General features: G+C 46.6%; 1 protein-coding gene across 2 annotated transcripts in view; it reads right to left on the bottom strand.

The window, feature by feature from the left end:
• Positions 1-25,589, bottom strand: part of mdn1 (midasin AAA ATPase 1) — a 61,175-nt gene that overhangs the window by 8,890 nt on the left and 26,696 nt on the right. For both annotated transcript variants that reach the window (XM_034899961.1, XM_034899962.1), the window contains exons 36-82: positions 25,169-25,291; positions 24,615-24,812; positions 24,016-24,123; positions 23,701-23,889; positions 21,621-21,710; positions 21,268-21,531; positions 20,912-21,176; positions 20,654-20,813; positions 20,045-20,161; positions 19,750-19,958; positions 19,519-19,667; positions 18,924-19,123; positions 18,139-18,362; positions 17,750-17,863; positions 17,270-17,399; positions 16,854-16,960; positions 16,562-16,695; positions 16,094-16,260; positions 15,757-15,877; positions 15,321-15,534; positions 14,371-14,611; positions 14,155-14,278; positions 13,641-13,805; positions 13,340-13,554; positions 12,861-13,248; positions 11,999-12,111; positions 11,017-11,695; positions 10,731-10,892; positions 9,132-9,417; positions 8,816-9,054; positions 8,124-8,219; positions 7,858-7,952; positions 7,570-7,694; positions 7,055-7,207; positions 6,260-6,369; positions 6,101-6,174; positions 5,813-5,996; positions 5,556-5,700; positions 4,318-4,464; positions 4,095-4,221; positions 3,635-3,740; positions 3,395-3,510; positions 2,574-2,981; positions 2,263-2,489; positions 1,951-2,088; positions 577-773; positions 74-235 (exon numbers count right to left, since the gene is read on the bottom strand). In XM_034899961.1, coding sequence (XP_034755852.1) covers positions 74-235; positions 577-773; positions 1,951-2,088; positions 2,263-2,489; positions 2,574-2,981; positions 3,395-3,510; positions 3,635-3,740; positions 4,095-4,221; positions 4,318-4,464; positions 5,556-5,700; positions 5,813-5,996; positions 6,101-6,174; positions 6,260-6,369; positions 7,055-7,207; positions 7,570-7,694; positions 7,858-7,952; positions 8,124-8,219; positions 8,816-9,054; positions 9,132-9,417; positions 10,731-10,892; positions 11,017-11,695; positions 11,999-12,111; positions 12,861-13,248; positions 13,340-13,554; positions 13,641-13,805; positions 14,155-14,278; positions 14,371-14,611; positions 15,321-15,534; positions 15,757-15,877; positions 16,094-16,260; positions 16,562-16,695; positions 16,854-16,960; positions 17,270-17,399; positions 17,750-17,863; positions 18,139-18,362; positions 18,924-19,123; positions 19,519-19,667; positions 19,750-19,958; positions 20,045-20,161; positions 20,654-20,813; positions 20,912-21,176; positions 21,268-21,531; positions 21,621-21,710; positions 23,701-23,889; positions 24,016-24,123; positions 24,615-24,812; positions 25,169-25,291 — 8,505 coding nt within the window. The remainder of the gene's footprint in view (positions 1-73; positions 236-576; positions 774-1,950; positions 2,089-2,262; positions 2,490-2,573; positions 2,982-3,394; positions 3,511-3,634; positions 3,741-4,094; positions 4,222-4,317; positions 4,465-5,555; positions 5,701-5,812; positions 5,997-6,100; positions 6,175-6,259; positions 6,370-7,054; positions 7,208-7,569; positions 7,695-7,857; positions 7,953-8,123; positions 8,220-8,815; positions 9,055-9,131; positions 9,418-10,730; positions 10,893-11,016; positions 11,696-11,998; positions 12,112-12,860; positions 13,249-13,339; positions 13,555-13,640; positions 13,806-14,154; positions 14,279-14,370; positions 14,612-15,320; positions 15,535-15,756; positions 15,878-16,093; positions 16,261-16,561; positions 16,696-16,853; positions 16,961-17,269; positions 17,400-17,749; positions 17,864-18,138; positions 18,363-18,923; positions 19,124-19,518; positions 19,668-19,749; positions 19,959-20,044; positions 20,162-20,653; positions 20,814-20,911; positions 21,177-21,267; positions 21,532-21,620; positions 21,711-23,700; positions 23,890-24,015; positions 24,124-24,614; positions 24,813-25,168; positions 25,292-25,589) is intronic.

The raw sequence follows: 25,589 nt of genomic DNA, 5'->3' as shown, positions 1-25,589 counted from the left end.
GCAGCAACATTTAGTCCCTGCATTTAGTTGTTAACTCCCGAACCTGCTAATGGCTGTGTTGCAGTGTGTGTACCTTGTGGGCAAGCTCGGTGAAGATGCTGGCCAGCACAGACAGCAGCTTTCCTGTGCTGCGGTGCGCACCCACAGACACAGCCACGTAGTAGCGCACCAGGTCACTGTACACGGCCAGCAGGGGCTCCAGCTGCACCAGCAGCCTGCACGCTTGGCTCACCTCCTACACACGCACAAACACGCACATACAGACAGACAGAGGCATGCACGCACGCACACACACACGCAGAGTAAGGGTGTGAGATGGCTGTACAATAAGATACCTCATTCTGAAATATAAAGCAGCCGTGTAAACATGTGCATGTGTAGAACCCGGAATATTTAACTGACACTTTCATGTAAACGTATAACATGCAACCTGGCAAGCATCAGCAGTGTGGGTTGGTTAAGATAAGACAGAGTAGAAAGAATGGGCTCACGGTCACTGGCTCCTGAAGCAATCTACTGTACATGTAGCTGGACATTAAGTCATCTGGGTGTAACATGAGCAGCTGCTCTTGGTACCTGGAGCTGTGGTGGTGGACATGAGTCTCGCTGTGTCCTCAGTTGGCTCAGCAGCCTCTCCAGCCGGCTGCTAATATTTCCCACACACAGAGCCTCGACCTCTGCTGCCAGTTCCTCCTCCAAGAGTCGAGTCAGGTGACCAGGCTTCAGCAGCTCCTCCACAGGGTCCGCATCCTCCCCCTCCTCTCCAGCATCCTCTGAAACATCAGGGAACAGCATGTGGACAGCCATTAATGCGGTCAGAAAGTCTTATACATACGCAATGGAGGAAATGTTAACACTTTGTCAATGCTGGTGCATTTACAATGAGTTTTAAACATCCTTAAGGTTTGAGAGGTCTAGCAGCACCACGGAGATGTTTTGATATGACGGGGTCTCCTCTATGTTTGTCTCATTCACATGAGTGTTTGAACATGCAGACATGTGTGAAGATATTAATACAGCACATGGAGTGCCATTTGTCAAGCCATGTTCAGATGGAAGTTGTCTGCTTCAGAATGCTGAAATCTACCAATGATCAGAGATTCAGAAGAAAAAAAACAGCTTGTGGATCCTTGAGGGGGACAGAGGTAAGGAGAAACGTGGTAGTGGTGGTGGGGGCGGGCGCTCTGACACACTCAGGTGTGGTGTCAACTGCACAGATGGGAACTGGCATGAAGATGCTGTAGAAGCCCCTGAAAGAAGAATGTCTAAACAGCAGGTGTGAAGTGTCTTCAACCCAGCGAACCTGCTCATGGATGTACGCCAAAGAAGGCCTGAAGACTACACAGGTGTGCCCAATAAACCGGCACATCAAGGTTATATCGCTGCTTGAACCAACAATTCATCCATCCATCCATCCATCCATCCATCTTCATCCACTTATCCAGTATCGGGTCGCGGGGGAAGCAGCTCCAGTAGGGGACCCGAAAATTCCCTTTCCCGAGCCACATCAACCAGCTCCGACTGGGGGATCCCGAGGTGTGCCCAGGCCAGGTTGGAGATATAATCTTTCCACCTAGTCCTGGGTCTTCCCCGGGGCCTCCTACCTGCTGGACGGGCCTGGAACACCTCCCTAGGGATGCGCCCAGGAGGCATTCTTACCAGATGCCCGAACCACCTCAGCTGGCTCCTTTCGACAAAGCAGCGGCTCTACTCTGAGCTCCTCTCGGATGACTGAGCTTCTTACCGTATCTCTAAGGGGAGACGCCAGCCACCTTCCTGAGGTACCAACAATTCAATTCAATTATATTTATATAGCGCCAAATACACAACAACAGTTATCTCACTGCGCTTATCATAAAAGAGCAGGTCTAGACCTTACTCTGTGATGTTATTTGCATTTGTTGCATGTCCTGTACAGCAGCACTGCAGAGAGCACTGCTGGCATCTCACCTCTTGGGGCGTCTCCAGGCTGCTCTCCTTGTTGCTCTCTCTCCCTTCTCTTCACCAGTGTCTGTACAGCACACAGCACGGCGCTGATGGTTGTCTCCAGCTCAGCAGAGAACTCAGCACAGGAGGCAGGCTGCTGATCTGTTAGGAGAAGAAGAGGAACTTTGAAGCCATAGTAATAAACGGGATTTCATCTGACAATACAGTGCTGCTACTTTTCACCCGCTTTAGTTTTCCCTCATGTCTGTCAGCCAGATGTCATGTTCTATGTCTTATATTAGTAACATTTAAAGGAATGATGCTCAGTGTGTTCACCTGCGTGCTGCTGTCCCAGGGAGAGCAGCTGGCTCTTCCAGGCGCTAAACTCGCTGATGCTGGCCTCCACCTGTCCCCTGACATAGTGCAGGCTCTGGACAATGGCCGGTTGGCTGGCTGCGCTGCCGACACACACGGCCGGGGTGAAGAGCTGCTCCATGACGGGCATCTGAGCCACGACCACTCCCAGCTGCTCAAAGGCAGAGCTGCACGTCACAAAATGGTTCCTGTGGAAAACAACACCGCTATTGGGACTGTCTTTGGATGGTGCTGCATCAAATTTTACATAAACTCTCAAGTGATTGTTTTACCATGTGTGGAGCACTCTGCCTTCCGTCTGCTGGGCCACAGAGTCCAGCTCCAGCTTCAGGCTCTGAGTCTGTTTCAGCATTGCATTCATGCGCTGGTGTAACTGGCACCAGTCTGTGTCTCCCCTCCGCAGCAGACAGCCGGGAGGCTGGCGCTGGGCTGCCAGCGGGGACGGGCACCTCAGGGTGTGCTGCCTCCAGCTGCTCGCCTCCTCCTTCTGCTGCAGGTCCTCCGGGCAGCATTGCAGCAGCCAGGCCAGCTGTTGCAGCAGGGTGGTGCACTGGGCAGCCAGCGCCTGGCCCCGGCTCACCCAGCCCTGCAGAGGGGCCTGGGGCGGGAGGGTGCAGCCTGCGTCCTCACGGTGGCTCTGGAGGTGGGCCTTGACGCCCTGGACGCTGTCTGTCAGCCTCCTGGCAGTGGAGACCACACAAAGAGAGACAGTAAGAAACAAAATCCCAATGTTTTTAATTACAATTATGGCTGCAGTGCGTAGTTTCTGTCTCCCCCATTAGGAATTCTAAGTAATGAACAACACTAACACTGAACAGTGAAAGTGCACCCCCTCTCCTCAACACAGTTACTAGTATCTGCGTCCCCTGGATGCCCCAATCTTCTGAAAATAGCCATACTGAGTGAGTTGTGTGGAGCCATCAGTCTTAAATAGCTTTGTAGCAACTCATCTGGCAATGGCTTGAATGTAAAAGAGTAATTAATATCAGAAAGTTACACACTGAAGCTTTAATATTCTTTTAAAGCAACACTGGAATTTAACATACAAGATAATCTTGTAGGACTCTGTAGTTCCATTTTGCAGAAGACTGACCTGAGATGGAGCCAGTGCTCAGTGAGCGTCGCCAGTCGTTGCCTCTGTTTGAGCAGCAGCTTGAAAAGGTGAGAGGAGAAACCTCTACAGCGCTCTATGTTCCCCAGACCCAGCTCCTGCAACCAGACAATGACACACACATATACCTCAGGCTACAGGAAGCTAAAATCTGCTCTTCATCTGTAATCCCTGGCCCTTTCAACCACAAAGCTGTTCTGACCATCAGCATCGGAACCTGACCTTGGCAGCTTGCTGCAGAGCAGTCTGCATGCTAGTTCTCCTGGCCCACGAACGGTAGAAGTACTTCTGACATCCATCCCACGCTGTCAGCAACTCTGTAAACAGCCTACAACACCCAGCATGAGAGAGAGTGGCTTTCAGAGTACAGAAAACATATTCTACAGTTGCCATTACTTTGGTTCATCTTTCTCTGTTACATTACTGATTTAATACAATATAATGAAATCTTCTTAAAAAAAAAAAATGAATTCAAATTTTAATTATGATAAAAGCAAAAATGTAGTTAACTAGCAGAAATGTGTCATAAAGTCAGCAAACTGACTCAGTTTTGTAAGCTAAAGTCTGAGTGTTGCTTAATAATTCATCATTTCATTTTGCAATTCTGGGATGAATGCTAACACAAAAGTCATGTTATTGAACTGGCTCATTATTTTCATTTGCACAACAAGGTTGTAGTTACATGCTCTCGGCCTGCTCCTGGTTCCTCACAGCAGGCAGAGCGGTGCTCATCTCCAGCGGATGCATGCAGAGGGTTTGCTCTGGGTCTGCAGTCCTATTCCACGTCAGCCCTTTACGGTACGACAGACCTGAATGGGAGCATGACATATATATATATATATGTATAGAGAGGTTGGAAGGCTTAAAGTACTATGTGACACCTGTAATCAGAGAGGATAACTCACCTATTTCTCTGAGCATCTTGAACAAGTCAGACAGAGCTCTCTGCTTCTGCTGCAAGATGTGTTTGACCTCAGATTTCTGCTTCTCTTTCTCTGCCGTTGTGTCGATGCTGAGGTTCTGCAAGTCCCGCAGGTTGCTGATGACCTCGCCTGAGAAGAAGGAGAACAGGACACTGTGTTAACGTTGAGCATATTAATAAGCAGCTGTGTGATGTAACAATGAACACCTGATGTCATAGGCTATAGTGTTTTGTTCCTAACGCCCCCATGAGGAATTCTAAGTAATGACAACAACAACAACACTGTCGGCACATCCACATCACATAATATCTCCCTTCCCTCCTCAACACATTTGCTAGTAGCTGAGGAGGACACGGAGGTTTAAAAAAAAAAAAACATGATGGTCCCTTTAGAAGAGGTCATTATCTTCACTGCTAGCTTTGTAGCAACTCTTTTGACAAGGGCTTGAATGTAACAGATTATTAATATCAAAAATGTACGCACTATAGCTTTAAACTAATAAAGCCTAGTTAATTGGCTTTGTTGTGTGCATTCTTGGACTTTGTCATGGCCGTTAGGCCCGGTTTGTGACTGTACAAAAAACGGTTTAGGTCTCTTTTGCTTGATTTTCCCTTCTTGACAACTCTGACAAGTTTTTATGACACTTTGCGTGACAGGTGGCTGACTGTACACAACCAGGTCTGTAGATGGATAGAGTATCGGGGTCATGACTTCTGCATAGAAACACTGCGGTTGAGTTTTTTTAAATCAATTTCTCTGTAGTGCCATCTAGCTCCATTATATCAGAGAGAAGGCAGACATCTCAACGTCATTATCTCCAACACTGGGCAACTCACACCTTAACTATCTACACTGATAAATAGCACTATGGAGAATAGGAGTCAGAGGAGTTTTAGGGGGAACGGTCCCTTTAAGTAGCGTCACACAATTAATCAAGATTCTATTGCTATCCCGATATGGAATAGTGCAATATCCAAACTAATATTTTTCAATGAAAAATGAGACTAATGATACAAAAATATCCTTCCTACAAATACCGTGAATCATATTGAAATCGCAAAATCATTACAAATAATCACAATTAGATACTTTCCTGAAATTGTGCAGCGTTTAACAATTGGACAAATTCTAATTTTGTCTTGATGATAGCACTCGATAAAAAGTAAGATACCCAAATTCATTACAATACAATAATGAGATTGTGTAAGTGAGATTCTTACCAGTGAAGTAGTCCAGGTCTTCAGCCAGATCAGGCACTGGGTTTTTCTTCTGCAGCTGGACGCACAGTTTCTTCATCTTCCTGGACAGAACGGGCAGACGTCCCTGCAGAGATGAAGCTTCAACTCCTTCCTCCGAGCATTCCTGCTGTAATATCCAGCGCAGCTCTGGTTATTTACTCATCATGCATTACCATAAAGCAAATACTAAAATGGAGAAGAGATTATTCATTTGAGATAATGAATAAAAACATGCATACCTGCAGATCTCTGCCCTTCCCAGGCAGGGTGTTCTTCAGTGCCCTGTGAACCCGATGGAGGGGAGTTTCCTCTGGGTTGGCATCCACACTGTCCAAGCTGGCGCTGCTTCCCTGCTCCACCAGTGCGGCAACACTCGGACCACTCAGAGCCTCCATAAACTTCTTGACAAACTTGAAGAGAGTCCTAAGAGAAAAGAAAACAGGCAGAACAACGTTTGTGGCGGCCATCTGTCCTCTCAACAAAAGAAATATAGGACTTGGCAGAAATTCATCGTGGAGATGTTTTACCGATGCGTCTTCTCTACCGACTGTTTGATGGACCAGAAGCTGACATCGTTCCACTTGGAGATCTTGACAAAGTCCTGAGGACAATAATCCCCATTACTGTGTTGCTCTGACATGTGCAGTGTGGACATGAAAGTTTTATTGGTATACACTAAAACAAACCTTGAGCTCCTTCTCGATGGGCGCTCTCAGCTGACTAATTCTGGTGTGGATGCAGTCAGAGAACTGACTGTAGTATTTGTGCAGGTTCCAAAACAGACTGGACAGTGATTCTGTTGAATAAGGAAAGAGTTAACACAGTGCAGTTTTTCTCACAGCCAAGAAGAAACAAATGCTGATATTCCCTTGTTTTGACCTGTAACTATAGAATGCATCTGCAACTTTAAAAAATGTATTCAGAAACATTTAACATGAATGAGTGATGAAATGGACATTTCTATCAAATGCTGAGTTTGGTTAACATTGGTTAATGTGGCTCAGTGGGTAGAGCAGACGCACATATGTTGAGGTTTATACCTCAACGCAGAGGTCCAGGGTTTGAAGCTGACCTGTGACGATTTCCTGCACTTCCGCTCACCTCACTATTGCATCCTTTTACCGGTCGCGTGTGATGTAGGCCGTATTTTTTTTTGAATAATAATTTTGAATAATTTTTTTCCATTTATTATAGTGAAAGTGGATAGACATGAAAGAGGGAGAGAGATGGGTGGATGACACGCAGCAAAGGGCCGCAGGTCGGATTCAAACCTGTGCCCCTTCAGGCTCTACTGGGTGAGCTAGAGGCCACCGGGCGTATACAAGCTAACATAAGAGTACCACAGAATGAGGACTGTGGACGTTGTCCCCCATATTCTACAGTGGCGTCACGCTATAAAGGATGGCCAGAAGAAGAACTCTTTATGCAGATGGCCTGTATGGCGTGTGTTAGGATAGATTTGTAGAAGTGTAGCAGCTAACCCTGTCCAGGCTGGCTGGGGAGCAGCAGGAGGTGGCAGTGGAAGCTGAGCACCATGGCCAAGCGGCTGTGGAACTCTCCCAGGGTGGAGCCCTCCATGAAGGCCTGCAAGGTGGAGGACACTGAGGACAGGGAAAGGCGCTCCACCTCCTCGCCTGGAGGGGACAGTCAAAAGAAGAAAAACTTCTTAACAGTCATAGCATTTGAAGGGTGGATATATGGGTGGATATATTTATTTTCCACATGTCCTGTTGTTGCTATTGTTGGTTTCAGTAAACACACACTGATTAGTTGTGAGCTACTACTGGGTAGTATCACTGCTATTTCATTCTTTATTGCCATTTGTTTCCACTTATGACACAGACAGAGACTTACAATCAGGTTAAATCTGCTGAGCATCATTTCACTTCAAATAAATATTTCAGTTGGATAGACTCCTCCATAAATGTACATTATGGGGAAGTTTCCACTCAGCCCATTAAACAAAACACTTATTGGTTAATCAGTGTGTACGTACCTGTTTTAGTGTCCATCCCCTGTTCCTCCAGATATCTCCCCACCAACTGGTAGATAGAGAACCAGTGTTTGGTTGATTTCTCAGTGTGCCGCTTCTTTGCGTTGTCCAGACTGCTCGACCAGCAGCTACATGTCCCACACAACAGGGACAGGAAAGGACACATTTACATACAGGAGACAGCTGGTGTACTGGGTAAACCCATGGACAGGTTGAGGAGCGCCATGTTTAATCTCTCTTCTCTGGTATCTAAAAGCATCTGAAAGGTAAGGTAAGCCCGCTGTGTCATACCTGAGCTCCAGTTTGCGCCACTGGATGATGAGCTGTGTGACTGCTTCCAGTTCCTTACGTAGAGAGACTGAGCGGCTTGCGTTATTCTCCCAGTCCTGATGAGAACACAGAGCTCAGAGCTTATCAAACACATTTCAGCTATATGAAGCTTTTCATTCATTGTGGCTTATTTATTGTTATATTTTTTAATATCACAGACCTATTTTGTAGTTGTTTAAATGTGTCAGCACTACGTGGATCTCACAAAAGTAATCATGCACACTCACCTGTGCTTTACTGAGCAGGATCTCCAAACCGTTAAGGAACTTGGCCAGTGGACTGGCCAGACTGAAGGTCATGATTCTCTCCACCACCACAGACAGCTATAACACACACACGCACACACACACACACACACAAACACACATCAACTCATCTGAAGAGTCTATTCAGCAGATTACCTACACTATTTACAGAAAACTCTCTCTTTGACTGTTTAAGCATCACATGGAATGTTTCACCCCTTTCTAATCTGTGTATGGTTACTAGCTTTCATTTTGACCTTGTCTAAAACAAACAAATAAATGAAGTTAGTCATTTAAGATAGCAAGATACCACAGTTCATGGTCTGTTTTCCAGATATGGATACTAAAGGTTTTCTCTTTTTTTATCACTAGCTGCAATTCTCTCTGTAGATGCAGATCTAAAACAAGAAGCCTGGCTTTATTACCTGGCCTGATTAAACACACTCACATTTCTCCAATTAAGAAATTGGGCTTAACATTTTCAGCTTTTTTTTTCTTAAAGAAAGACTTTCATGTTGGTGAAGAGTCTGGTGGGAAAAATCTAAGGTTTGATCCTGAGAATGACCAAAGCATGTACATAAAGAGGCCTTGCTTCCTGTTACATTACTGGCATTTGAAGGTTGAATCCCTACATGCTACCTGACTGCGGGCCTGGATGTGAAAAGGTAAGTGACCTGTACGAGAGCTGGGTGCTCGGGCCAGTCGTCCAGCCTCTGCTTCACCGCCCCACTCAGCTGCTCCAGGACAGGAAGGCAGAGACGGGCCTGGCTCATGTTGGGCTGCTGGTAGAAATCATAAGGTCCTTCTGGTGCAAAAGCCAGACTCTCAGGCCCCCCCGAGCCCTGCACGGTGTTCTGAAGCAAGGTGGAGAGCAGCAGTTCACTGCCTGTCAGCTGCTGGTCCAGCTCAGCATCTGAGGGGAAAACCCAGGTCAATGGTCCACTCACAGGAGTGCTACAACAGTAAAACAAATATAAACAGGACACTGACCAATCAGATGATAGAAGCGTGACATCACAGGGGAAGCAATCTGATAGGAGGAGACCAGGGCTTTGATGTGTTCGCTGCTGTGATTGGCTGGTTTTGTGCCCTGGTACCACATGGACTGGGCATGTCCCAGGCAGAGGTGCTGATGGACCTGGACCAAGGTGTTCATGGCAGCTGGAGACAGGAAGCTGCTCTCACTGGGCTCTCCCTGGACTTCCTCCTCCTCGTCCTGGAGCTCAGAGTCGGCTGGTCCCTCCAAGCTGGGCTGGGACATAATGTCTGCAAAGTCCTAGAGAAGTATGGACAGAGACCCTTACCGTTGTGGCAGGCACTTTATTTATGCCGTTGTTCCATAATATCGGCATGTTGTAATTCAAATGGTCTGAGAGAAATATAGTCTTCTGCTCCTCCTCTTGTTTCTGTTTTTTTTTTTAGCTTTAAAAAAAAAATCTAGCTGTGACAGGAGACTTAGCCAATAGAAACACTTTCTCCCTCTGAAATGACCTGTAATTGGCCTGTTCTGCATATGCACAGAGGGGAAGCAGCAGGCAGAGAACTCTCTCTACTACTACTAAAAACTCTGGCATCTCTTTGCTTTCTACTCACTGCAGCTTTAAATGGGGACTGGGCCAAAGTGGTCTAAAGTGAGACCTCTTGATCTGGACCAAAGCTCAACTCTCTGCTGAGCTACCAGCCAGACAATCATCATGTGCTGTAGATGTTCATGCTCACAACAATAATAGTAATATTAATAAAAATAATACTGTAGGTGGGCCTATTTGGCCCACCTACAGGTTGGAAGTGGAATTGTCCAGTATGTTACCATTACCATTATTCTTTTGCATCATTCAAACTACAGATCTGCTACCTGATCTGGCAAACTTGCACCAAAATATTTACCTTAAAATAATGTTTACAAAAATGTTTCAGTGGTTCATCAACTCGTGACAGGGTGACACTCCTGCATTTATAACCCCACTATGCAAGCTTCCCAGATTGGGTTGCGGATCTGTAGTTCCAATGAGACATAATGGGTTATTACGACAGCGGTAATAGACAATTCCACTTCCAACCTGTAGGGGGACTAAAGCGGAAAAGTTCATTAGTGTTGCTTTGAGTATTAAAAACAAATAAAACAAGTTGTCTCTGAGTTTCAGTAAATTTTCAGGATCATAACTGTTTTTTAAAGGTTGTACCAGAATAGGTTAACATGGTTAAATTGTCCAAAAACACCATATTTTGTTGTACTGCACATTGCTGCAGCTCCTCTTTTCACCCTGTTTGTTGACCTCTCTGTTTTAGCTACAGAGTGAGGCATCACACTTCTGTTACATCTTTGTTGGGCGTCGCAAAGTGATGCTCGTTAATGCTTGTGTCTCTGAAGTAAAGGCTGGACTACAATAGAGCTGTTTGGAATAGTTTGTGAACAGTGTTTTCTGTTAGAGATGGTAAGTCCCTTTGGGGGGGAATTTGGGCCATTTCACTTTGTAAACCTATAATGTGCACAAAAAATATATATAACACAATGAAGGAAAGGGAAATCCCTATGCCAAAAAGCATAATAGGAGTACTTTAAATATTCTGGTCATCGTCTGTGAATACCTTGTTAAACTGAGGGAACTGGCGTCTGAAGTCCCTCTCCTCCTGCTCGTCCTCAGTCAGTCCCGAGCCGTGCAGTCGACTGCGGTTGCGGTACAGACTGGCCTCCATCTGCTCTCGCTCTCTCTTTTGTCTCTCCTGTTCGTCCCACTCGTTCACCAGAGCCTGAGAAGCATCAAAGTACAGTCAGCACAGCCACAGCATGCATTTCATTTGGACTAACATTTTCATTCCTTGATCAGAGTCAAACCCAGAAGCCCATGGATCTTGGTGTGAATGGAACTCTGACCTGACAGATGTGTCTGAAGAGGCTGCGTGTCTCAGGGCTGAACTCCCCTGTGGACAGGGTGTGGCACTGCACATACAGCAGAGCGTTGAGGAGCAGTGTGGAGGACTGGGGGACCACATGTTCAGGGTCTTGCTGCTGGGGCAGGAGCTTCCCCAGGCAGCGCAGACTGTCCATGCAGGCTCTGGAGCAGAGGAAGTCCGCCCGAGCCAGATAGGACGGCAGGCTAGGGGAGAGGGAGGGGAAGGCCAGCAGGCAGGACACCAGCTTGGGCAGACCGGGAACAGGTGTGAGCAAGGCGGCCACTTGAGAGGCCACCAGCCTCATCCCGTGTCGCAGTTGGAGGATGCCGGTCCGCACCGGCCCAACCACATCGGGGTACAGGGGGTAGTCCTCTAGCAGCCTCTGGCAGATGTGCTTCTGGGAGGTCTGCCACACAGCCTCTTCCTTCAGCAGGCCCTGCATCGTTGAGCGAGACCTGGAGGAGGAGAGGGAGCCCTGCAGAGCCTTCAGCAGGTGGGACAGCAGGTCTTCCACAGCAGACGCCTGGCCGACACTGCACAGGTAGTGCTGCAGCTCCTGGAACAGGCGGCCATACTGGGCGTCATGAGGGCGACAGGCCTGTTTCCTGGACAGCTCAGCTATCTGTTCCTTCACTTGCTGCATGCGGATCCACAGGTACCTGCAACAGCAAGTCACATACAAGGCGTCAAAAGCATTTTACTCATACTACTCACATGCCACGCGCATCGTTTAATGGGTTCCTCTTCTCCACACTGGCTCTTTATTTTTCTTTTAGACTCCATCGTATAGAGCGTCAGAGTCAGACACCTTTGAGTTTTCATGAATCAATACATTGAATTTGATTTGTTGAATATTAATGTTTCTCTGGAATTGACTGTCTTAAATGTGTAAACTTATGTGTACAATGTACACTGTTGAAATTATGGTCTGCACACAATGAGGACCTGCGGCTGGTTCTGACCTGATCCGAGGATGCTGGAAGCCATCAGTGGTGCTGCTCTCTTCCAGCTCTGCGCCCGTCATCAGCTGGGATGACAGGCTGCGCCCTCTCCACTCCTCCTGCAGCAGAGCCAGCTGCAACAGACATCATCATCATCAGTATCACCAGGCAAAGTATTTCTGTCTCTAAGCAGCTTTTACCTAAATCAATTATGTATTTTTCACATGAATTCCAACAGGGTACGATTCCAGTGAAATTTAATCCATCAGTTCCTGATAGTGGCCACCTTCCTCCCTGTTTCAAACCCTAGAGAAATATTGGATACTGGAGTTGACGGTCCCAAGAGACAAGATGGGACATTGTTTTTGACTTGAGTTGTAGCTTCTACATGTAACTTTTCATTTGTCACGTCAACGTTTGTTATCTTTAATAAAAAAACATGGCTTGTTAACTTATAATTCCAAGACAAATTGTATCAACTAAAAGCCATGTTGGTCAACCTTGTTAATTATGATCCAATTCTGGTAAGTACTACCTGCTGAGTGTGCTTATAAAAGAGACAAAAGGTAGTCAAAAGCAATAGTTTCAGAATATTTGAAATTATTTTGAAATAAAAAATGTATATATATATATATATATATATATATATATATATATATATATATATATATATATAAAAATATATATATATATATAAAAATATATATATATATATATATAATATAGAAGGTCAAGGTTTGAAGTCCGACCTGACTGTTTCCTGCAGGTTGTCCCCTCTCTCCCCACCATTCATATTTGAGCTGTCTTATCCATTAAATGCGGAAACGCCCAAAATCTTTATGAGACAAAATGTGGTGTAAAGCAGAAACAAACAGCTGCTGACCTCCTGCTGTGCGTAGTTGAGTTTGTAGGCCCTCTTCACCGCTGGGTCAAAGATGGTCTGTGGTGTCCAGACCTTGATTTGCAGCAGGCCCATATTGACCCAGAACACTCCGGATCGGGCCGGCGAGTTGGAGCCTTGGACCTTGCTCTGGACGTACTGCTGCAGGCAGGTGATGCAGGCCTCCACCAAGCCGTCAGGGAGCACATTCTGAGGCAGAAAGTCTCTGAAGACGGTCTGGATCTCCTGGGCAGCTATCAGAGGGTCTGGGTCCTCCACCAGGCTCTCACAGCTCTCCATGTAGCCCTCCTGCAGACTGGGAGGCAGCAGGTCTGCCATGCTCTGAAGCTGGCGGCGCAGGACCTCGCCCTGGAGCCGGAAGTCTGTGCCCCTAATGAGGAACGGGGGGTGGGGTAAGAGAGATTAAGAAAGCCAATACTGATAACTGCTTCTGAAGAACATTTGTTTCTGTTTTTATTTACCTAAACTCAGCCAATGCAGGGACGGCCATATTATCCCACAACACAGCAGACACATCCTGCAGCTGCTGGATCCTCTCCTTCCACTCCCCCAGGGTGACATCGGACAGGGAGAGGAGGGCTGCCCCTGATGGATCCCACCCCCCTCCAGGATCACTGCTGCAGAGCACTCCCAGCATGCAATACGACCACACGGCTTTACTCAGCAAGGCCGGTCCCTAAAAGCAGCAAGTCCATGTGTTAATCCAGCAGGACATGCCTCTTAAATACAGTGAGATCAACAGTAGATGTTGGAGGTCAGTACCATGTTGTCTGCTCCGTGTTGCAGCTTTGGCGCTGGCTGGGTCCTGGGACTTAGTGGGTCCCATTTCAGCCAGAGTTTGGGGTCGGAGGTCACACTGCAGGTCCACAGGGCAGCCAGGGCCTCTGACAGCAGCTCACACCAAACAAACTGCAGCTCCTCAGCCGGCTAGAATACAGTTAGGGGGAATTGTGAGCAACACTCTTAGTCTTTACCAGAAATGTTTTCATTACATTTTAGAACACCAAGGGGGAGAGAGGATGCTGTGATTACATGGTAACTCCTGAATTATTGGTTTTAGTGTATTATCTCAAGTTTGGATCCCTCTAACATGTTCTACGGTCAAAATACATTTAGTCCAATTCTTCATGTACACATTATACTCGACCTCTTGTTTTGTTGTGGGATTATTTATGTGGTTATTTGTTGTGTGGTTATTGTTTTTTACCACATGCATCATCCTGCACAGTGCAGGTCAAACATCCAAGTGAAGTGAGAGTAAGGTGGGTGTACTGACCCTGTCGCTGCTGAGCAGGAACCAGAGCGGCTGCAGCTGGCTGACATTCATGGCTGTGGACTGGAGGCAGTAGCGAAGATGTCTGGAGAGTTCAGGACGTAAGCTGTCCTCGGCCTCCTGGTCACTGCAGAGCAACAGGGACAATTCACTACACATCCATCAGCTGTTGCAAGATCAGTACCCACAAGTATCTCTGGGTATTCAAGGAGTTGTTACCCAGGCGAGAGCGCCAGGTGCAGCAGGTCCGTGCTAAGGCGCAGCTGGTTGAGGACAGCCAGCTGCTCCATCAGGGGCCAGAGCTGCGCCCGGCGACCCAGCTGCTGCAGCTCCTCTCTGGCCAGCTGGACTCCGCCTGTGGGCTCTTCGCCCTCAGGCAGGGAGCAGAGCTCCAGCAGCCCTCTCTGCTTCATCTGACGCTGCTGCTGCTCCACACTCGACACCAACCTCTCCAACACTCCTGATGGGGAGGTACAGAAGGACACTCACATACTGACTCTTTAACGTCACACTGGAGTTTCTCTTAGAGGGTAAAACAAGACTAAACAGTCCATTACACCGCACGAGTAAAAGAGTTGAAGAGTAACTTAACAGCAGCAAGCTGAAAGGCAGCATCCCTGACGGGTGTGGTTAGAGCTGTGCTTTGTGACACCTGTATTCCAAGACTTGGATGTTATCTAGATTTTGGATATGGAAGCTGGCTGAAGGAATGAACGAGAGATCCAACAAGTCCTACTCCGCTGGAACACTTTGAAAAACTGTATTTGACAAGGCTACATGTAAAACGGGAATATTAGTGGAATATTTACTTTCATTAGCCATGCAAACAGCTTAGTCGGAATATTGTCTTTTTCGGAATAAGGACCCCTCCCACTCTTTGGGCAGCTCTTGGTACTTTTTGTGAGCTTGGTAGGTTTGAGCAGTGGTGGCTTAAAGCTCACAGGTTCATGGGTTGAAAAAAAATCGGTTTTAATTTAATCCTCAACTATTTGGGTTCTCCATTCTTTTTTTGTGAATTTGAGCTGGTTCATGACACTGCCCACTGGATGTTCAGTGTGCAAGAGAACGTTAGTAAGTCAAAACACAGGATTAACACTATGGGGATCAACATGCCCATGGTTTGGCCTTGTAGCCACCACAGGTGAAAGGTATTTCTGCAACAGGCTCACCAGTCTTGTTTGGATCCAGCTGGTTGTTGGCCAGCAGAACCAGGCCCCAGGCCTCTAGCAGACTCTCTTTGATGTCCAGCCCGAGCCCGGCACCCTGAAGTCGGACCAGCTCCTGCCTCCAGGGACCTGTGCTGGCGTCCAGCCTCAGATCGCTCACATCCAGGGCTTTACTCAGGAGCCTGAGCCGAGACGCACACTCAGCCACTGACTCCAACTGGGGAACAAGATGGATGAGTTTTGTAAAGTCAACTCAGATCTTCTCAGATACTCTGTGAATGCCTGACATTATACTACAACCATATGAGGCAAGATAGAGAAGACCGTAGGTAAGACAGGAAACACAAAAACAACTGCTGACAATAAGATGTGATAGGGAACGGTTTCAAACACAGTTTAGGTCTGACTGAAAACAAGAGTTAAGGAAGCGTCTCCACACCTTGAATGGCAGAGCTTTCCCGAGGGTTTTCTGGATGCCCTTCAGAGCTGTGGCCACAGACACCGGGGTGGACAGAACCGTTTGGATGGCTGCAGAGACCGCCTGCAGCTCCTGTTGACCTCTGGAGTAGAGCACAGACAAGTGTTGGGAATTGGAAATACATTAGCTAAATATTTACTTAGACAGCTGTAGCAGCACATTAGTAATATAGAGACAGTGCTATTGGCACTCTTACAGTCATACTATCTGTGTAATGTTAGAGAAATGTAAATAAATGAAATAATTACTAACTGACTGACTTCATGTCATGTTATGCATTGTAGAAAAAAGTGTTTACTGAGATGTGGCTTCATTGTCTCCCAGCAGAAGCTGGGGCAGTCGAAGGATCAGGTGTTTCTGCACCCACTGCCAGTGTAGAGACAGCACCGAGATGCCCTGAGAGTCCGCCGCCAGCGTGCTGCACACATCCCAGAACCGATCGAGCCATTGCAGCAGCTGCAAGATCTGAACACACAGCACAGGCACAGAGCTAAGGAAATGCTTTCAGAATTGGGAAGGGGAGGAGGCAGTTACAGGTAGCAACTGAACAAGCAGTAGTAGAGCCATTACTGCTATTGCTGTGTTAAAGTAGTGGAAGTAGCAGCCGCAGCAGTAAGACAAGCAGTAATGATAGCGGAAGCTTCTATCTGTAGTAGTAGCAGAAGGAAAAATGTGCATGACTGCTAGCAGTAGAAGTAATAGTAGCAGTAAGAAAAGAGACGTGTGTGTGTCCAGTGACACAATAACAAAGCAAGGGAGCTCTAACCTCGAACATGATGTGGTCCGAGATGGTGGGTTGCCCGCTCTGCACAGCCTGCAGGGTGAACAAGTCCCACAGGTCAAAGAACGTGCGCAGATGCATGAGCACTGGGTGGGGCAGGTGACCAATATCCACAGTGCCTGAGGGGGGAGGGGCAGTTACATAATGTGCTGGGGCATCAGGAGGTAGACATTTTGTAACTTAATTTGAAGGGGGAGTCAGGTATGGAGAATGATGCTCTGGCATGCGCTTCCATCAGTTCATACTGATCCACAGCGTGCTGCAGTGCATACTGTACCTTTGCTGAAGGCTGTGGCTATTCTCAGGGCACAGTTCTGAGCAGACAGGTTGATAGCACAGGTGCAGATGACAGACCTCTCCTCTCTGTCCATCATCAGAACAATCCTGACAAACACAGTCACATCATTAGAACTCTGCGCACGGAAGCAATTATTTACCTTTACTTTATTCTTATACAAGATCACTCTACATGGAAAAGAACAAATAGTATTTTTATCAATTTTCAGATAATTTAAAACAACAATACATATCACACTTCATGTTGTTAGCATATTGTGTGTTTTGCTTGATTTGTTTGCCTTCCACTTGAAAATGCATATATGCTTGTTCCTCTGCAGCAATCTCTAAAGACTCTTTCCATGCCAGAGTTGTGCACATGGCAGCATAAAGGCTGACAGGCAACCTCCCCCGTACCTGTTAGCAACTGCGTTCAGTGCCTCCAGGAACTCTGTGTATCTCTCCTCGTCCTCAAAGCTGCACTTGTTAGCTAAAATATCCAGGTACTGCTTGTTCCATCGCATGTCCACCAGAATCCTGTATTCATCTGACAATGTAACACACAGCGGTTGATACACATGAAGACGGCAGCAGTATATTCTAACAGAGGTCATATATCTGATAGTAAGGCATGGACTGTTCTGCACTGAAATAATCATCATCAGCTTTAGCATGAAGTTGGAAAAACCTCATGGACATTGCTGACAAGTCCCAGACACCTTAACTTGCATGCATGCAATACTTCCCATGTCACCTTGATAATTGTATTAACTTAGAATTCAAATTTTAATCTTTTGACTTTTCACATCATACATTAAATGTACTGTATATGTGTATGTGCAGGTTGTGATTTCAACATTCTGGTCAGGGACTGCAGATGCAAGAGAACAACTTTACCTTTGCTGTGAGGCTGGAGCAGCTCTGCTAGTGACTTGCCCTTGGCAGCAAGTTTGCTCCCAAACACAGCCTTCAGAGCCCGGTTTCCTGCCTCCACTTGGACCAGAGCCGGGTCTGGAAGAGAACAAACACCCTGCTTCAGGATCCTAAGCACTGCATATTTCTGGACACTCTCGACAAAAGAAAATTCCCGTGTTCATTTCTGCAGTGTGATTACAATATAATCTGTAGAACACAAATACCTCTGTACTGAAGGATTACTTGTCAGTGATCAAAAACATGTACCTTATATCCTTTCAAAGGAAATCTACTACCATCGCACATGAATACCTTGTTTTGGAGTGGTATGAAAGTGAGTAGTGTGTGTGTGTGTGTATACAGTAACACACCAGGGGCGTATTTGTAGCTCCTGCCCAGGTGTGAGAGCCAGCTGCTACGGAGGATCCAGTCTCCGTGAGAGGCCCTCTCTGTGAGCAGTCTCACTGCTGTAGGGATCAGTCTCAGAGTGTCTCCATCGGCCAGATCCACCACTCCTCCAGAGAACACCAGGCCTTCATGGACACCACTGCTCTGGAGCGCCCTCTGCAGGTCACTCAGACTCAGGGGCCGACTCCTGTGGATCAACACAGCTAGTTGAATTACTTCCTGAAGTATTACACATTGTGACTTTTTTAAACTGGCTTTCAACGGTTTCTCCAATTTAACTGACAGTTAAAACTGCTTAAGCACTTAAACACACAACGGACACTTCCACTACTATGTTTGATCTCTCTCACTTACAGAACATCTGCTTTGAGTAATTACACTACGGGCAAAGCTTACAGTTAGACTGACATTACAAGTACCATCTTTACAGCTCTGCAGCTGAATGTATCCGTTACACCTCAACTCCTTTCAGTGCCTGAACTGGGACTCAATCGCCAGCATCTTCACATGAACCAACACTTACTCTCCTCAATTCGATTCAGTTTTCAGACTTTTGTGATGGCTTAACTAAAACTTAATTTGGTTTTAAGTGCCACTTCAGGTGCCTTTTAACATTTATCCATAAATTAAGGTACACCTTCATTTCCCTTAACACACTTTTCAATGTTGGATGGGTCCTTCAGAATAAATTTGCACAGGTAATAACGTCCACTGCAGACTTATGTGATGGTGTTGTTCCCGTCCTTACCGTTTGCCCTGCAGGCTGAGGGTGTTGAGGCAAAATGAGAGGACCTGTCCATCTCGGAGGACAGCGGAGAAGCAGGAATCCTCGGTGGAGAGGAGGGCAGAGGGGAAGCCGTCAGGCCACACCCCAGCACACAGCAACCCACTGCCCCAGTCCTCCGTGTCCAGGATGGCCAAGTGCTGCTCTAATAGCTGCTGGGCGTGCTGGAGGGAAAACAATGCACCCGTGTTTATTCAGCCGTTGGTGAGCATGGATGTGAAAAGGTAAAACATTAGAATTTATTATCTGTCTGACCAAACCTTGTATTTAAACAAAACAAATCCATAAACAAAAATTGCAAGGATATGATAATGGTACTGCTTCATAGAGTAATGGATTGTTAATTAAGTGAAGGAACTGCAATAAAACTATCAAAAAAAGTTAGATTCTAAAATTAGAAAAAGTCCTACTGGTTAAACAGAGCTGGAAGAAGTAATGAGACAGAGCGAGAGACAGTGAGCGCACAGGTAAGGGGGGAAGGTGTGAAGGAGGCCCTTTGATAACAACCAGTGGTGAGACAGAGGAGAGGACAAGGACATATTTGCCGTGGCTTTGCTACCTTGAGGCTGGCAGTGGTGCGTTGGCAGAGCGAGTAGGCCTCTCCACAGGCGTGCTGCAGGGCGCTGGGTAGATCTACACCTCGCTGCAGCTGGCAGGACAGCAGCGACGCAGCATGGAGCAGAGAAGCCACTGATGAGGCGGGTGAATCTGAGAGATAGAACCCTTCTTTTAGTAACTCTGAAGATTGACTGACTGACGGGCAGAATATTGGCTTGTTGTCAGTGCTTACCCCAAATGGCAGATTTGATGCTTTTATGTATTTCAATCAGCAGATCACACACACAGTCTCCGGTCACCCCTGCAGTGTGAAGAAGGGTCTTCAGGTCCAGTGTGTCCCAGCAGACCCCCTCATGTTCCCCTGGGATGTACACCTCCACCCCTCTGTTCCTCATGGCTCTGGAGAGCTCCCCATGGACGGGGTCCATGGTCAGGAACAGCCTGCAAAGCCCACATAAGCTGAGCATGGATGTCTGCAATTACATCATAAAAAAGTGACCAGGCTCTAACACTGCGTCCTACTGTACCTGAAGTTAGGATGAGGGCTGATTTTGGGGGTTTTCCCGTCTATGACGCCGCGTTCGTTGATGGTGAGCGATCCGCCGGGCTCGAGCAGAGCGTTGAGGCGATCCAGGACAGACGCACTGAGCACATAATACAGGATCAGTACAAGTTGCTTAATAGGCCCACCTTTTTTCCGGGACTGACCAAAGTTGTTGATCCCCTGAGATTTCTCTTCATCTACATAACTCATCTTCTATTGGTTCTCATTTTAAAAAGCTGTCCAATGAGCTTACATGTCTAGCAATGGCCTTTTGTTTTGCTTTATTGAAGACAAAATCAAAAATGTCCCCCCCCTAAAAGAATCCTAAAATAAGATGCATGACAAGCTATCCAAACACGATGGTAAAAATACCAATACCACAATAAGCCAAACATGTTGCTGCATTCGCTTTTTAAAGTTGTCCCTGCACGGCTCTCTGGCCCTGAGTTTTTATGATGTGTGTGGTCTTTGTTGCCTCTGTGAAACAGCCCAGCGATGTAGCCATTATTATTTCCAAATTCCAAATGAAAAATGTTTTATAGATAGTCCAGCAAGCACACAAATACACATAGGATGTAGCACTTCTGCTCACCTGCAGAAGTTGACGTTGTCCATGAGCAGCCAGTCCCCGGCCTGCAGGGCTTGGACCAGCATCCCGTCCAACCACTCGAAGCCTCCATTTGTCCAGCCGTCCTCCAGCTGAGCCAGGCGTTCCTTCAGCAGCGTGAAGTCCGTCTGCAATTTGGACATGTCTGGAGGACACACACAAGCATGTTACAGCTCTGAAAACACATTCTTATTCTTACAAGTGAAGTAAACTAGCCGGCAGTATTCAGGAGTGATCCGTTACCAGTGAAGACTTTGAGCTTGGTGTTGAGTTTCTGCAGGAGGAGGATGATGACCTCCAGCTTGTTCAGTGCTTCTGAGTTGATGCTACCCCCACCTCTCTGCAGGCCTTCCTCCTTCAGCCAGTGGCAGAACAGACCCCACGTCTGCAGTAGAAACTCTGTGTCCTGGATGCCAACATCCAGAGACATCAGGCCACGCCTTATTACCATGGCAACTATGTAGTCCACGCTTTCCAGCACTTGTTGCCATGGCCGCATGATATCGACCTGAAATGGAGAAAAGAGTGCTGAGTGATGCAGTCTGATGTTCCCAGACAATGAAACTCTAGCAAGGACAGGCCTGGGAGCTCCTGGCTACCTGTTCGAAGCCCCCCAGCAGCTCTGTGGTGTCCATGGCGCTGTTCATGGCCATGACCCGGAGCCGGTGTCCCGTCAGCAGAGCCAGCAGCCGCGCCAGGCTGGTCTTTGCGCTGGCTGTGGGGCCCACCAGTATGGTCATCCAGCCCATCTCCACACACTTCATCAGGGACTCCAGGGGCCGCAGCGCCTGGTGTGTGATGGACAGTGGGGGGTCCAGGGCCACAGGGGCTCCACCGCTGCGCTGCAGGACCGAGAAGCCCACCTATCATGGGAGAGGAAATCCTTAACTTTGTCCGACAATTTAAAACATTTGTTTTTGAAATATATGATTATATATTGTTGCTGACAAACCTGTAGGTTGAGTGGAGTGATGTGGAACTGTCTGGAGCCGCTGTAAGGCTCAAAGTCTTCCCCAAACACCTTCCTGAACACGGACAGAACCTGTGTGGGACAGCAGGGGTCTCACAGACTCAACAAAGGAAAAGGACTACCCAAACAGGTCAAGAAATACACAAAGAAGCCTGGGGGTGGCCTCTGAATGTAGAGAAGTGAGCGAATTAAACCTATTGGCTCAATTTGTGAATGCACTAATCAAGGTTGCATAACAGCAAAACATTACACTGTGGTGTTTATTTTATTATTACTTTCCAAAAGGGGCTAAGTACCTAATGTTGAGGAAAAAGTACCCATGTTGGTATTAAACCTCAGCAAGCATGATTCGGAAACAAGCAGTAGAGTGGAGGGTAGTGATGGCCAAATGAGGCTTCGTGAACCAGTGTCTTTATTTTCTGAGCCAACTAGATGGCGCTCAGTGTTCAACAATTGGTTGAAAATACCCTCCTTCGCCTTCTTTAGAAATGTGTGCCCATATTGATAGGAAATCATCTTGCAGTTGATGGAGATTTGTGGGATGCACATCCAGGGCATAAAGCTCCCGTTCCACCACACTCCAAAGATGCTCTATTGGGTGGAGATCTGGTGATTGTGGGGGCCATTTTAGTACAGTGAACTCATTGTCATGTTCAAGAAACCAATTTGAAATGATTTGAGCTTTGTGACATGGTGCCTTATCCTGCTGGAAGTAGCCATCAGAGGATGGGTACATGGTGGCCATAAAGGGATGGACATGGTCAGAAACAATGCTCAGGTAGGCCGTGGCATTTAAACCATGCCAAGAAAACATCCCCCACACCTTTACACCACCACCACCAGCCTGCACAGTGGTAACAAGGCATGATGGATCCATGTTCTCATTCTGTTTACGCCAAATTCTGACTCCACCATCTGAATGTCTCAACAGAAATCGAGACTCATTAGACCGGCAACATTTTTCCAGTATTCAACTGTCCAATTTTGGTTAGCTCTTGCAAATTGTAGCCTCTTTTTCCTATTTGTAGTGGAGATGAGTGGTACCTGGTGGGGTCTTCTGCTGTAGCCCATCCGCCTTAAGGTTGTGCATGTTGTGGCTTCACAAATGCTTTGCTGCATATCTCGGTTGTAACAAGTGGTTATTTGAGTCAAAGTTGCTCTTCTATCAGCTTAAATCAGTTGGCCCATTCCCCTCTGACCTCTAGCATCAACAAGGCATTTTTGCCCACAGAACTGCCGCATACTGGTTGTTTTTCCCTTTTCACACTATTCTTTGTAAACCCTAGAAATGGTTGTGCGTGAAAATCCCAGTAACTGAGCAGATTGTGAAATACTCAGACCGGCCCATCTTCCACCAACAACCATGCCACGCTCAAAATTGCTTGAATCACCTTTCTTTCCCATTCAGTTTTGGAGTTCAGGAGATTGTCTTGACCAGGACCACACCCCTAAACGCATTGAAGCAACTGCCATGTGATTGGTTGATTAGATAATTGCATTAATGAGAATTTGAACAGGTGCTCCTGATAATCCTTTAGGTGAGTGAAAAATTTAAATTAAATGAATGAATTAATTAAAACGCCTCAGGTCTTTCTAGTAAAACCAAGAGCGCCATCTAGTGGACTCAGCAAATAAAGACACTGGTTCACAAAGCTTCATTTGGCCATCACTAGTGGAGGGCAAGTCGTCTCTCAGGTACTCGGAGGCTCTCGTTAGAAATATTAGGTACTCCACAGTTACAGTTGTACGGCTCTATCCTGCAAGGATTACGAGTCGATCTGTTCAAACCCAACATAACTCTGACCAACTGGTTCTGAGGGACCTGTAATTTTTTCCAGACATTTAAACTACAACCAGACTGTGAAGTCAAAGCCACTCAGAGAACTGGCCGGCACAATTAAAGAGTCTTAAATTCTGTGTACTATCTCTACAAAGTAGGCTGAAAAACATCGAGTATCACTATCAGAAGGTTGACAAACATCATCTTAGAGTGAGACCAGTACTTTCATGATGATTTCTTGAACGTTTCTTGTGTATATCCAAAGTTTAAGAAATGGTCTACCTGAGCCTTGTCAGCCTCGGCCCTCATCCTGTCAGCGTACACCAGGGCCACGTGCTGGCCTGGGTTGTAAAACCCTGGGGACTGGTCTGCCTGCATCAGCTGACACCAGCGGAACAGGTCACGCAGGTTGAACTCCCAGGGACTCCCTCTCTGGCCCCAGCGGCGCTCCACACTCACCTCTTGGACAAGCTGTTGGAGGCAGAGCACAGTCTCACTCACAGCTTTAAACACATGACAACCTGCATGCTGCTGGACTGACACAGCAGAACCAGTCTCTCACTCAGCAGTAGTTTAAGTGAGGGAAGACAAACGTACCCGGTTACTGAACTCCACCATTTTAGCGATGATTTCCTTATCGATGCTGGCAAAAATTGAGTCTCCAATGAATTCCATGTCTTTGCTCGTGAGTTGGTCCACAAACACCTGAGAAAACAGGGGTAAGTCTGATATAATTAAAGTGATTGCTCTGCTCAGAGATAAGATTCAGGTGTTCACTCTTCTCAGAAGGCCGGGGAGGGCGGCAGCAGCAATGTGGAAAACCATTGCAACACAATCTATGGCCTTGATTAAAGTTTTGACCCACTGAATAATATTCAGAAAAATGACCAAATCCCGTTTTTTATCCGTCTTTATAAACAGATTTATATCCATGGTCAGCTCACACAAAGACATAATTTTCAAAAACTACACATCTTTTCCCATCCAACCTTAGCAGATTTTTCGCTGCTGAAATGAAGTTTAAATAAACCAAGACACTGTCCAAGCACTATTACAGTACTGCAAAAAACTTGAAATTCAATCATTAAGAAATCAATAACAACTTTATAAATGGATGAGAAAAGAATTCACACAATGAATAAGCACTAAGTAACTGTGATATAAAGGTTAGTATGATCCTGTCGGCCGCTGCAGACCTGAGTGAATCGGTTGAGGAACGATTTGGGCAGTCCCTTACGCCCGCCGCCTTGTGTAAAGGGGTTCTGGCAGCCAAAGATCTTGGTCTTCTCCTGCTGGACCTGGAAGCTCATCCCCAATTCAGGAATGTAGATCTCTGCTCGGTGGTCGAAGCAGGCGTTCAGGCCCTCCAACACCGACTGGGAGGCCAGGTTCAGCTGGCAGCGCAGGGACAAGACAAGTCACTTTCATATCACACACGAGGGCAAACTCACACTTGTCCCAATTAGGCTCAGTTATACCGTGCGTGAGTACAGTGGAACCTTGCTAGTGCCCTGGCCCGCCTCTTTCAATCGTGCCCGGACATGGTTCGGTTGGGGTCAGTGTGAATGCTGAACATGCCCGGGTCTCATCCCGGGGGATCATCGTGCTCAAACATGGTTCAAGGCAACTGGGCCAAGTGTGAGTACACCCTTAATTCAGCATCGTCACATTACAATTGGCTTTCTTAGGGATTGCAAACAAAATACAGGCTTCGAGACATTAAAAGTGGTGTACAAACAGCATTCCTCACCTCGTCCAGGACCACCCAGTGCCCTGCCTTCAGAGCAGCCAGAAGGGGCCCATCGCGCCAAGCAAACTCTCCTCCTTTCCCCCCCTCCACAGGGAGATCTGTTCCAAACAAATCCGTGACATCCTGCCAGAGAGTGCACGTCATCAGTGTCAGAGACAGGTGGTATTTGAGTTAATTTAGAGGCATTAGTACATACATAGATAGATAGATAGATAGATAGATAGATAGATATTTATTGATCCCAAAAAAATGGGAAATTAGAGTGTTACAGCAGCACACAAAATATACATACATACATACAATATACATAAAGTAATAATAATTATAATAACAAAATATAAGAATAAAATATAAGAATGTATACAAATATTTAAGTATATACAAGATGGGTAAAACAAAATGTGCAACTGTTTAAATATAA

This window comes from Etheostoma cragini, chromosome 18, assembly GCF_013103735.1.
Source record: "Etheostoma cragini isolate CJK2018 chromosome 18, CSU_Ecrag_1.0, whole genome shotgun sequence".
NCBI classification, from domain to species: domain Eukaryota; kingdom Metazoa; phylum Chordata; class Actinopteri; order Perciformes; family Percidae; genus Etheostoma; species Etheostoma cragini.
Note: the sequence above shows the minus strand (reverse complement) of the source record. Positions and strands in the feature narration are given on the sequence as shown.